Source organism: Lepidochelys kempii, chromosome 9 (genome assembly GCF_965140265.1).
Source record: "Lepidochelys kempii isolate rLepKem1 chromosome 9, rLepKem1.hap2, whole genome shotgun sequence".
Taxonomy (NCBI): domain Eukaryota; kingdom Metazoa; phylum Chordata; order Testudines; family Cheloniidae; genus Lepidochelys; species Lepidochelys kempii.
Window position 1 is genome coordinate 3,581,549 of NC_133264.1, and position 13,282 is coordinate 3,594,830.

At 48.4% G+C, this 13,282-nt stretch overlaps 1 protein-coding gene across 6 annotated transcripts in view; it reads right to left on the minus strand.

Annotated features, from left to right (window-relative positions):
* Positions 1 to 3,481: 3,481 nt before the first annotated feature.
* The window catches only part of IL1RAP (interleukin 1 receptor accessory protein), a 62,773-nt gene continuing 52,972 nt past the window's right edge, over positions 3,482 to 13,282 (minus strand). For 4 of the 6 annotated variants that reach the window (XM_073359027.1, XM_073359029.1, XM_073359028.1 and 1 more), the window contains one exon: positions 3,482 to 4,617. In XM_073359027.1, coding sequence (XP_073215128.1) covers positions 3,941 to 4,617 — 677 coding nt within the window. In that variant the 3' untranslated portion in view covers positions 3,482 to 3,940. Of the gene's footprint in view, positions 4,618 to 10,116; positions 11,942 to 13,282 lie in introns of those variants that run through there. The other 2 variants (XM_073359033.1, XM_073359032.1) reach the window with 1 other exon arrangement.

A 13,282-nucleotide genomic window follows, 5' to 3' on the forward strand; every position in this document is an offset into this window, starting at 1 on the left:
TTTTGTTGCTCTTTTCTGGACTTTCTCCAATTTGTCCTCCTCTTTCCTGAAATGTGGTGCCCAGAACTGGACACAATACTCCAGTTGAGGCCGTATCAGTGCGGAGCAGAGTGGAAGAATTACTTCTCGGGTCTTGCTTACAATACTTCTAGTCTGTATTTGTCTCACTTCAGCTTCCAGCCATTAGCTCTTATTATAACTTTGTCTGCTAGATTGAAGAACCCTCTATTATCAAATTTCTGTTCCCCGTGCAGCTATTTATAGCCTGTAATCCAGTGTAATCCAGCCTTAATCTCCTCTTTGATAACCTAAATGGAGTGTCCTCCTTGGGGCTTTCACTATAAGACACAATTGTGAGATTTGGGAACTCGAGGATTAAAATGGCTGAAGTGTACTTTAGGTGCCTACAACACCCAGCACGTGTTCCAGACAGGAGCAAGGGCCCCAAAATCATTGCCCTGGCCCGCCGATGGTCTCTGCATCCTGCTTCACATGAGACGTCTCTTCTCCCTCTGCAGTTGGAGGAGCAGAGTGAAACTGAAAGGAGACAGTGGAGCTTCACAGAACTTCAATGGTTCAGCAGATCTCTAGGGAGGGCGCGAATAAAAAAGCAGAGGTGGCCTAGCCTCCACCTTCTCTGACCTGCCTAGAATCATGCTCTGTTTGGAATCCTCATGCGTCAATACATCACCTGACCAGCAGCTGGGACTGGAGCTCTCTGTATAAATATGGTGCTAAAGGCTCTGTGCATTGACTTTAAGTTTTCCTCTGGAGCATGAGCAGCTGCTAGGTTTCTAGATGAAACTAACAATCTATTCCAGTATAGCAAATACTTATTAGCATTTCAATCCAGCAATCTCAGTGCAGGGGAAAACGCCAGAGTCTGAATGTTTTACTGCACCAGGAGATTCTGTACACAGCTGCCAAGTTGAGGAGGGAGAGCTACTCCCTTTGGCTGATCGTGATAACTGGACAGCTCTCGTGGTGGGTGGGTGTGCGTGCGCACGTGAGAAATCACATACTACACTAGGCCCAAGGTGACAACAACATTGTGCCGAATTTAAAGTGTCAGTTTTAATGTTAATACCAGAAATGTGTCAAAAAAAGGATGGATCTGGAAGTGCCTTTTCTACCCCCATCACCACGCTAAAGGTCTGTGTATATCTCTGCAGCTTTAGCAAGAGGAGAGCAATCACTATATTGTTAGGTCTGCACTTGCCAAGAGCAGATGCAGTGTGACATGGTTTAACTGTTATTCTCATGGGGTAGAATCCGCCCCTGTGCAAAAGGCCCACCTAAGTCCGTATGCAATTCATAGTCCTGGTGCAGACCCTTAAAATTCATGTCATTTAAAAAAATAAAATAAATGTGGGGCTCTTTAGTTGCCTTCTGCTTTTGGAGCTGCTAGGCATTACATTTTTGCATTTTTCTACACAAATATGAGGGCTAGAGACCTAATTTTCTTTAAAATGAAAGCTGAGATTCCCACAGAAATCACAGGACTCCAGGAGCTGGGACCCTTTTGTGCTGGAGTGATTTCCGCCCAAAAGGATTAAGATGAGGGACACACAATTGGGAATGAACTGTATTCTAAGGTTCAGTCACAGGAGCTCTGCAGCTATGCTGAGTAGAGGAAACTATCCCAGTCATATTAGCACAAGCTGCCACAGAGCGTTACCAGTTTTCAGCAAATAACTGTCCACATTCTTGTGACGTATCAAAGCTCGGCTTCTCCTCCCAGTCGTTATAACAGCAAATAATCAAAGATTAGGCCAGCACTTTGGCTGGAATAAACTGGCACAGCTCTACTGAAATCAGTGGAGCTACACACCATCTGAGGTTTTGGCCCTTAGTATTTTACCTCCTCCCTACCTGGAGGGATGGGAGTTTGTTCCAGCAAGGGCTGCATTTGCCATTTTTACAGCCCTTCACAATTTTACCACCCTCTCCAACACATCTGAATGGCAGCTCTGTCCTTAACATAACTCACCACTTTACAACGTGGTCATACAAGGACAGAGCTCTCTGGTAAAACCTGATCGGTGCCTACAATTAATAACCCAACCGGCTCCTGGCAATGATTGACAAAATATTTGCATTTCTTCGCTTGTATTTTCATCCATGGTGAGGTGACACATCCAGCTGTCTGTGACGGGGACTGTCTAATTCAGGAGGCTATTCTGTTTTCTTTCCTTTTCACAAAACTCTCTGCAGTTTATTACCTCTCCTGCCACCCACAACCTCACTCCTCCTCCTCTACTTAATCACTCAAGGTTGATGTGACTTTATATGAACCTGGCTTGAGTCATGTAAACCTTGGTGCCATGTAGTACTGGAGAGAGACTGACAGAAACAGTTCTGCGGTGGGTGGAATGATGGGCGAGACCTTAAGAATATTCTAATTTTCACGCTAGACAGGGCTGCTAATTTCAGACTCAAGTTTCATTTGGAATTCCTCCAAAACCATGTTTTTATTTCTCCATTTCCTCCTACCGTTTGTCTCAGCTGCTCTCTACGTTTTTTAGTTCCTCATGAATCGTAATGGGAAAGCCCCTGGGGTTATGTTCAATCTCCTAATGACAGAGAAAAGGGTATAAAATTTGGCACAGGAGAGAGGTTGTGGAATGAATGCCACCTGTCCATCTTTCAGAGAGTGACGGGAGGGTCACTGTGCTCTGGCAGTATTAATTGGAGGCAGATGTAGGCCAGACCCTCAGCACTGACTCAATGACTTCAGTGCAGCTGCGCTCATTGACCCCAACCGAGCCTCTGGGCTGGTAGCCACACCAGCCACACGCTTCCTACAGTGGATTCCTAACGCATGCCTCCCACAGAGAAGACAAATTAACAACAGCCACACTTAACATAGAGACAAGCAGTCAGACTGATTAAAGAGCTGGGGGAGGGATTAATTCCCAGGTAAAGGCCTCCAGAACTCAATGTGTGACACCAAAGGACAGCTGAGGGGGTGAAGGTGGGAGTATTTGCAAACCCCATGGCTGGGGGGGAATGGGTGTCGAGATGACACCGAGCATGGGAAAATGGAATTCAGGGTGCACAGGAGGAAATACTTCCTGGCGGCGAGGTCTGCCGGACCCGAGGGAGGTGATCAAGGGCCCTTTTCGTGAATCACTTAATGAGACACAGTCCATTTGAAATCTAGGGCGTTTCAACAGTGGGGTTTTTAAGTGTGTTTCAGGCCTTATCTTGCCTATTTTGGGGCTGGCCACCCCTCTCTCTAAATGTTAGTGGCTGTGTGAAAGGCCCATGCCAACCAGTGGGGGAACTGGCCCGACAGGGCCACCACTGAAATGGCCTGTGCGCAAAGGCATGCTAAAAGGCCTACAGAGAGACGGGGGTTATTTTTTAAAGCTGTGACCATGTCCCTTTAAACAAGGATATGAAAAAGCACCACAGAATCCACTGAAAGAGACCCATCCGGCCTCGGCAGGAGGTGGGGCTGGATCCTGCCCACAATGAAATCAGTAATGAAGCTTTAATTGATTCAAAGGTGAAGGGTCAAGCCTGAGTTCACATCACACTTTTGTACCCCTTCATAAGGAGATTGTTTAGTCAACACCTCCCCTCCGATTCACCTCACAGGAACTCTTCCCTCTCCCATCTCCCATCTCCCTGGGCCAACATAAGGGAAATACTGAATGTCTTTTTATATCTATTTAGCAGCCCAGCCGTGCATGCCCTGTGTGGCCCCAGAGGTCCCTAGATCAGTTTGGGACTACATGGTCTCTCCCATCTCAAGTGCCAATGAGTGGAACATTTGGTAACATCACTCCAGCACTCCTGCATGGCTGTTGTTTGACTGGAAAAGAATGAGGACATGTCGAAGGAAGCGAAGCCAGTCCGGGAAATCCCCAAACCCCTCATCATTGCTCCATTCGCTTGGCATCCCCAGCGGCTCTGCTGTGGTCTGGGAACTCAGCTAGAGAACACAGAAGTCGTTGTTGTTGGACAAATCGGGGTACTGGCAGAGGGCAAGAGCCGAGAGCTGTGCAGCTGGGGGCTCTAGTCTGTTTCCGCCCGAGACTGGCTTGCAGAGGTGAGTCTCCCATTTGGACTTGAGTACGGCTCGGCTCTTCTGCCTGAGTTTATCGCCATTGTCACAGTACGTCATACAGCACTGACATGGCATGAACGGCTTGGCTCGGTGCTTGGCCACCCCACTCTGAGGTGCAGCGCCCATTCTGGAGCTCTGCGGTTCCAGCTGGCCTTTCAACCTGCTCCTCCTCCTCTGGACGTGATCCAGGCTGATGTCTGACTGCGAGGAGCAGCTCTCGTTCCAACCCGAGCTGGAGCTCAGGCTCCTCAGGGGCAGGGCGAGGTGTAAGGCTTTCCAGAACTTGGAGCCGGACGGCTTGGATTTATCCCCGTCCCAGGTCACAAAGGAGACAGACTCCTTCAGCTGGAGAATGCCAGGATGGGTGACCTGCAGTGGCCTGTACTCCACCACAATGAGCTTGGTGGAGATGGCGTTCTGGCACACGATGCCCAGGTTGAACTCCAACAAGCTGATGCTCTTCTCAGTCAGGTAATCGGGGCTCAGCACCACGATCATCCTCCGGCTTCGCTGAATGAAGTCGAAAACTGCCTCAGTGGTATCTAGAGAGGCAAGGGTGAGAGAGGAGAACAAAGCCAAATGAGGCTATTTCACTGGACACATGCATGGCCCTTCCCAGCTGGAGAAGAGAGAAATTGGTTCATGCAGTCCAGCCAAATGTTACTTGCCCATGGTCCCGGCCCACAACAAATATCAACAGCTGATATTTTTCAGTCAGCATCCCCATCACGGTGCAGGTTGGCAGGCAGACTCTGTGCCTGGTAAGTTTTCTTTACAAGGCTGCTAGTGAATTTAGGAGCAAACCATACCAGGTCAGACCAGTGTTCGATCTGGTCCATTATTCTATCCCCAACTGTGCCAGGAGCACCTACTTCACAGGAAGGAGCAAGAGTCTCCCCAAGGGATAGGTAGGGAATTACTTGCCTATAGGGCTTACAGCTGTTTTGCATCACTAGAGCAATGCAAATGTTTTTTAGAAGATATACTCTCTGAATTATTGTAGGGCAGGTCTCTGGCCTGTGCTCTGCAGGAGGTCAGACTAGATGATCACAATGGTTCCTTCTGGCCTTGGAATCTAGGAAAGCAAACAGTTCATCTGGCCCTGAGAGCTTTTTTTTTCAGAAGGCTACACCTGTAACGGACATCACTGGGGGCTTCTTGCCAACTCCAGAAAGCCACCTCTTCTTGTCTCCCATTGGACATCCAAAAATTGAAGCACCCCAAATTAGAGCCCTTGGAAAATGCTGGCCCTTGACTCCTCCATGTCTCAATTCATCCTTCTCTAAAGTGGGGACAATAAAAGTACTGCCTTGCAGAGGGCTTCATTAAAGTTTGTACAGTAAGGGGAGCTCCTTAGCTGGAAAGGTGCAAGACAAGCCCCGTGTATGTACTATTAACAGTATTGAAATGGGACTGAAGCAAGGCACAGCCTTAGCCTTCCTGGCTATAGCTCCGATGACACGGGTTACACAAAGTGTATTAGCCGCTGACAAAAGCAAGAGTTGTGGCTAATGGCTTCCCAGTGAACAGGCTAGAGATTACTAGGGCTGTGCCACTTAGCAAATTCACTCTCCCTAATTGACATTATTACCATGAAAACCCAACGAACACAGAAGGGCTGGCCTCGCACTGTGAGTGATGGCATCTGGCACAGGGTAGCTGGGGCTGGTAGTGTTTAACCAGGGCAGAGCGTGCTGGAGGGAAAACTTTAATAAACACAAGAAGAAAAATCGCCTATAAAGAGCTGCCTTTGCACAGGAGCGCACCCAGCAACTTCCGTTGCCCTTGTTCAGATCCCTGACGTCTAGGAGCTGCCACACGGGAAGGTTACGTTGCTGCATCATTGAGCAGTTTTAACAAGCCTGTCTGGTCTCAGCTGTGCAATACAGTACCAGACTGCGGGGAGGACGGAGACTGGTTTTTCCTGCAGGTTTTTCCTGCAATCCTACTTGCTAGTGATTTTGTTGTGAAGGTCTCTGGTCTGGTGCCTGCACATTTAGGTAGCATCTGTGCGCACTGCAGAGCACCCCAAAGTTATGTGCAAAAGGAATCTAAAAGCGACAGATTTCTATTAGCTCTTTAAAGGCTGTAAAGTTAGAGTACATCTGGTGCCCTGAGCATGCATTTGGCTAGCAGTCTGGAAAGGCTAGTTTGTGCATCAACAACCTGCTAGTATGTAGTCAGGAAAGAGGCAAGCCTGAGCAGAATGAGAAGCCTTCCCGGACAAATGGGTGATGGGAGAATAAGCCTAAGGGAGAGGTTGACTTTGATTAAGGATGAATTCCTAGCTCTAACACAGACTTCCTGCGTGCCCTTGGGCAAGTCACTTACTCCATGCCTCAGTTTCCCCATCTGTAAAATGGGGGTAATAGCCATGCCATCCCCCTTTTGTCTTTTTAGACTGAAAGCTCTTCAGGGCAGAGACTTTCTGTGTGTATGTGTGTGTGTAGCCCCTACAACAAGGGGGCCCAGTCCTGATTGGGGCCTTTGGGTGCTATTTATAACATGAATAGGTACCGCTATTTGGATGGTATACATGTGACTAAGGTGGTACCTAGGCCTCATGATGCTGGGTCTCTGCACAGGGGTGAATTCCACCCGCTAGGGTTCTATTTACAATAGATGCTGCCGCTGGGACAGAACATTTTGCCTTGGCTACACGTATTTGCTGATGAAGAAATGGAGTAAAATTAAACTCAGGAGAACTGTGCAAGGACTTAAATGCAAAAGTGAAAATAAACATTTTATTTAAAAGTAAAAATATGTATATAAAACCCAACAACACTGACACATCACAAAAGTGAGAAAACGTAGAATGGAAAAAGGCCTTAAAACAGCAAATGAAATGGAAAGCAAAGTCCATTCCAATGTGTGCAAAGCCGGTCCTCCTCCACAGCGAGATAAAATGAAGGACTTTACATTTAGCTATCTGTTGACTAATGTAAAGTTACAGCACAGAATCAGATGAACGCACCAAATTAAAGGTACAAGCTGTGCTAAAATCCTGCACTGGGAACCAAATGCCATTCATAAATAAGTGGATAGGCTTATTTGGGATGGGCCCCAGCATCTGCCCTATGCAAGGGACATTCAAAAAGCCGAACGCTGGCCTAACAGCTCCCATTGCAGTCAGTGGTAACTTGCATGCTTTGATCCTTCATTGAATTGATGGAGATGGCCTGCTTCTTGGTAATCCTGTCGGGGAATGGGCACAAGCATCTTGAATCATTGATGCTGCTGGAGTTATGCTGACTTATACTAGAGGACGGTCTGGTCCATTATTTTTTTAAAAACATATTAAATCAAACAAGTAAAATTAAACACAGGGATTTTCTGTCCTAAAATAAATCTCTATTAACCTAGTAACTAAGGGTCTCTCGGTACCTGAGCCAGCAGTGAGATGCAAGATGCTAATGGCTGGGAGATGTGGGGACATTCAGATTCCATGCACGCAGGCTGTTTTTTTAAGTCAACTTAGAATGCAACAAAAAGTGGTTGGAGTGTGATGTGGGGCCTTCCATCCTGCATTCAGATGTCACAGCTGCTTGATGGTAACTCTGGCTGCGTTTATCGCAAGGAGATGCTTAACGTGAAGAGATTCCAAAGCCCCAGCAGGAAGAAATGGGACAAAACGATGCACTTTACAGGTTAATCCTGGCTTTACACAGTTTTATAAACTGTGAGGTGCTGATTATATCACAAGTGACAACATGAAGACTGAGTTTACGGCGCCAGGAAACCACACTGCAGAGCCAGCGGTGGATTACGGCTCCAGCACAGCAAAATACATGGTTTATCCTAAGCAAATGAGCAGTTCTGTTGACTTCCAGGAAGCCACTTGGGACTTGGAGTCATCAGGACTATTCATTTACTTAAAACTAAGTATGTGTGTAAAGACTTTGCCGGATTGGGACCTAAGCCAGGACGTTTTACAGCTGGGCTCCTTGGCTGTCTCTCCAGGACAGCACAACTATTCCTGTCCAGTTGGATGGACAGTGCACAGATTCCAGCTGTTTGTTTTTAACAATGGCTCCACAATGCGTGTCCCAGTCTCACCAATGGGCATCACAGGGACTGTGACGCTGGCAGACCAGGTGCCAGCTCATGCCAAGGCCCCTAGGTCCCCACTGAAACCTAACGAATGCAGAGCCGGAAACCCGTCTGGCTCAGCTGTGGGGTAGAAGTATTAAAATAGGTATTCAATTTATAAAAATGTGTTTAGACTTTATGAAATACTTGTAGAATGCTGCATGTATTAATCTCGCTTAACATCTGTAGCCCAGGTTATAAGGTACCATTAAGTGTTTGCATTGTAGACCTCTGTAGCTGTGTAACTCATCAAACAGGAAAGGAGCACTAACTCATGTAAAATGCTGGCTTCCTGCAGGAGGGGTTAGGCCCTGCCCTGCTCTGCAAGAAGGCCCATTGAAACCAAATGAGCCACTGTGAAACATCAAAGAATAAATTGGTTATTAATTGCATTCGCCCCCTTCCCCACCCTATCAGAAGAGGAGACCTGCATGTAAATTCATCCCATCAGTTTGAACTCAGGGAGGAAGGGAATAAAAATGTCCAGCAAGAAGAACCTCAAGCTCTGTGCTGCTTGAACTCTTAGAGGCAAAGATTTCTAAGCCTAACAGAGTTCCCCAGGTCTTGGCCTGGGTTAGTCCTAAAGGACTTAGAGCTTGCATATTACGGCACCTTCTATTACCCCTTTGTAACCTAAGACTGTAACCCATTTGTGTGTGTATCTTACCTGGTTTAACCTTGAAAATAGCTTTCATTTTCTTTCTTACTTAATAAATCTTGTTTGTTTATTATAGGATTGGCTACAAGTGTTGGCTTTGGTGAGATACTAGGGTGAAACTGACCTGGGGTCAGTGACTGCACGTTTGGGACTGGGAGTAACCTGAATATTGTTGTGATTTTGCGGGGGTAAAGGACCATCTATCACAAGGACAAGCTTACCTAGGTGGCAAGATAGATCGGATTGCTCAAGGGGACCGTCTGTGACTCCATGTTAAGGCTGTCAGAATGCTTGAGTTCACACTAGATACTTGGTTAGTGAAATCTAGGTATAGGACTCACAACCAGTTTGGTGTTTGTGCCGTTTCTTCACAATTTGCCCTGAGGTTGGTACTCAAGCTTGTGAGCAGCTCTGGATAGCCTGACACTGCTTGAGTGACAGGGCGAGTTACAGGTCAACCAAGAGTTACAATCTTAGCCACAAACAATATACATGCATTTGCCAGGAGTAACACTCAATTCCAGAATAAAGCAAAAATGCCCCCATGTACCAAGACATCTAGGTGCCCCAAGGGAGAAAGAGAATTTTAGGACAATAGTAAATGATTAACAATTCTACAGACATATGGAAAAACCAATCCTCCTCCCCTAGGAAAGCAGGGAAGAGCTGACCTGCCCTGAGGACTAATTGTCCTCTAATATTAATCATTAGTAAACATTTCTATCACAGAAGAATCTCAAAGCTCCAGCCAGAGCCAGGCCCCATTATGCTGGGCTCTGTAATAAGACAGACGCCTGCCCCAGCGAGCTTACACTCCAGCGCGGCGGTTTAGCACACCAAGTCCTTGCCTATTCCGGCCAGTGCCGGTGCTTCCTGTCTAATCCAGGATAAAGCAGCCCAGAGTGGAATTTTCAAAAGCACCCGGCCTAACCCTGCTGCCACTGATGACAGAAGGGGCTTTACCACTGACGTCAACAGGAGGGAGCAGAGTGAGAGCATTGAAAGAACAGCTGGAAAGCAGGCAGGACTGGTGCACTAGGGCCCAGCACCGACGGGCACTCTTAAGACCAGGAAAGACGCTTGTCAGGACTCGTCAGACATGGGCTAGTGGCCCAGAACCGCTCCACTCGTGCATCGCACTGCTTCTTGCACATCCAGCCCAGCTAGTGTCCTTGGTGCTTCTCACTTCAGAGAGTGGGAATTCAGAAACAAAGTATAGGTTGGCAAATACACTTCCATAACTGTTGTTTTAAAAAGTGCAGATCTACAAAACCAAAAATCAGGACAAGTAAGAGAATAAATAAAAACTCTTTATTGCTGGATACTCCTTAATAATCTGTGCAGGGGTGTTCAGCCTTCCCTGAAACTCTGGGAAGTATGTGCAGACTCAGTCCCATGTGTCACCACAGGACCTGCCGAGGTCTGCCTGTTCTACACGGTGACAAACAAGCAAAGTTGCCCACTTAACCTTTTGTTGTTGCTGCACTTCTGAGCTAGGAGAGCATTAAGTGCGGATAGGGTGACCAGAGGGCAAGTGTGAAAATTCAGGACAGGGGGTGGGGGGGTAAGAGGTGCCTATATAAGAAAAATCTCGCAAAATCAGGACTGTCCCTATAAAATCGGGACACCTGGTCACCCTAAGTGCGGACGTTACCTCTCTGAAGCGCCACCCCAAGCATGGCTGGCAGCATCAGATGTGCTGGTTGACTCACATACCAAGCGCATGAAGATGTGGGCAGAACTTGGAGAGAGGTGGTTTGGGTTTTGGTTTTGAAACAAAATGCCTCCTTTAACTCCTTCCACAGTGTTTTCCAATAGCCAGCAGCATAGGTTGAACAGGGACACTGCTCTTCAGCAGGAAAGCAGAGCCGTTTGCAACCCTTGTGAAGTCCCTGAGCTTGTTCTACAAATAAGGGTCATACACGCATGTGAAGGAAGGATCTGCGGCACTGTATTAATAATGAAACTCCCCTCGATTCCGAGGATTGGGCACCACAAGGGTTTGGAAACTCAGAAGACTGCCAAGAGTTTCTGAGCTGGGCCAGCTTTTGCCAGAAGGGCTGTAAAACAAATACCACCAAGGAGTACCTTCAAAACAAAACGTAAGTACATTTCTGTGACAATCGCTTCACATTTGTAAAGTCCCTGAAGGGAGTCGTTCCCATGGGAACACATCCAAGAATGGTAGGAGCCAGCTGAGTGCGAGGTGTGAGCATGTGTTGTAGTATACATCCCATCCTGAAGCAGAAATCAGGAGTGTCTGAATGAGCAACGTGGCCACGCCCGTCTCCAAGGATCCTTACTGAAAGCGTAACAGCTCGTCTGGGGACTTTGTTCAAACTGGCCCGGTGCTTCCATGCTGGGGTCGTTACCGCCACGAGCCACTAACCAGAAGGGATGAAAGGTCTTAAGGAGAGACAAAGGGGGATCGAGGTCCCAGAATACCGGGGCAGGGCTCAGGTCAGATCCCAAGAGTGAGAACGCTGACCCGTGCAAACGCCTCCCTTCCCCCAAAGGATGCTTGCACCCTTCCTGGATGGCAAATATTTAGACCCTGAGAGTGGATGTAATGCTGACTGGGTCTTGTCCAGCTAAATAAAAGGGGGCACATTTGAAACATTGGCCAGTGAGCTCTTCTCTGACCAGGGCAGTTTAAAAGGCCATAGGAAGGTGCCGTTCTGAAACGCTCAAGATGGAATCCTTCAGCGGGTATGTTCTTGCCCCCTCCCCAGCCTCGCTATCCCTCCTCTATCACACATCTCACAGGGAGGAATTGGAAAGCTCCTGCTCATTGATGCTAGCGCGCCTGGTCTTCTTCTTCACTGGCATCTCCACCTGCAGCTGCTTCCAGAACCTGCCCCGTGGGTACTTGGACTTCTCGCCTTTCCACTTAATGACAGTGAGCGCAGTCTTGGCCCGCTTCAGCTCCTTCACCTTGCTCTTCTTGATGGCTTTGTACTGGACCAGGATGACTCTGATGCTGCCCTGGGAGGCCATGTTCTCCAGACCAGCTTTGAGCTCCAGAAGGGCTTGTGTGCCCTGGAGGACGTAGTTGGGGCTCAGCACAACGAGCAGACGGCGGCTTTTCTGGATGAAGCTCAGAGTTTCGTCTGTGACAACTGGGAGAGAAAGACACCGAGCTGGTTAGCGACGGCAGAGAACGCACCGCTGAGGGACTGCGGTGAAGCAGACCCTCCTGGGAGACCGAGCCCCTGTGTGTGTCTGCATGGGGATTTCCCAACCACTTCAGGCAGCTCTACCCAATGAAGGCCTCTGCTCCAGCAGCCAGCACCCCCTTCCTTCCCAGCAGCTGGGCCTTTACTGATCCACAGAGGAACTGCTCCCCATTCCCAACCCCGGTCCATGCTGCCCTTCTCTCCAGCACAAATGGCCAGGCTCCCTAAGAGCAGAGAGTGGCTGGGGTCGCTCAGAGCCAGTGCTATGTAAACGCCATCATGCCACGTTACCACGAGAGACTCGATCACTGCGGGAAGGCTGCTTTGGGCAGGCCTGGATTTATCCCAGTTATAAGTGGGACAGAAAAGGAGACCCCGCAATCTACTGGAGCCAAGCACGACTGTCACGGGGTGTCATCCCCCTGGGCAATGTTGTCACCTCAGCTAGGGGGAGATGTGATCTAAGAGAAGCCAGGAACATCTGCGTTTTAATCCTGCTGTCACACAGACAGGCCTTTGGATAAATCATTTCACTCCTCTGCCTCAGTTTCCCCCGCTGTGAGATGGGGATAGTAATTATCCACCCACTGGGATGTTCTGAGGGTTAATTTAATTTTGAATTGCTGGAGTTCTAACTACTCTCCTGGATCCATTATTAAGCTCTTGCTCCTGGATCCCTCATCACCGCACCCCCACACTGTTCCCAGAGGCAGTGACCTCCGCTGCCCCAGGTTTTTAATGTGGGGTCTCTAAAGCGACACCATGAGAGTCAGTGACATGGTAGTGGATGCCTTTGCTTTCCAGCAGCAGCGAGCAGATTTGCCTGAGCCACCTTCACAAAATTAATGCAAAGTCCTTCTGAAAGCGCATCTCCCAGCGGCTGCTTCCATCGTTCACAGGCAGAAAATATCATGGAAAAGAAAGTAACGCTGGAACTTAACAGCATTCAGCCACCAAGGGTGCCTGACTCACTCCTGCCAGCAGCACTGGAGGGATAATCCATCTCCCCCCTGCTTCTTCATCAAGGACAGCATAATCCTCTACCTATCACACAGGCGCACGCTCTGGGGGCAGGGTACTTCCCTAAGAAGCAGAGGAGTTGAAGCCCGGTGGTGTGTGATGGGGGAGCAGCAATGACCTCCCCACTGTCCAGGTGGGCAGGGACTGGCGCTTGGGGGACCTAACCAGAAGGTGGCAACTGCTGACCATTGCTGTGAGCCTGCGTCACACAGATGGGTATGGAAGCACCCCTGGTTGGGCTTGTGGCGAAGGGTCCCTAGGTCA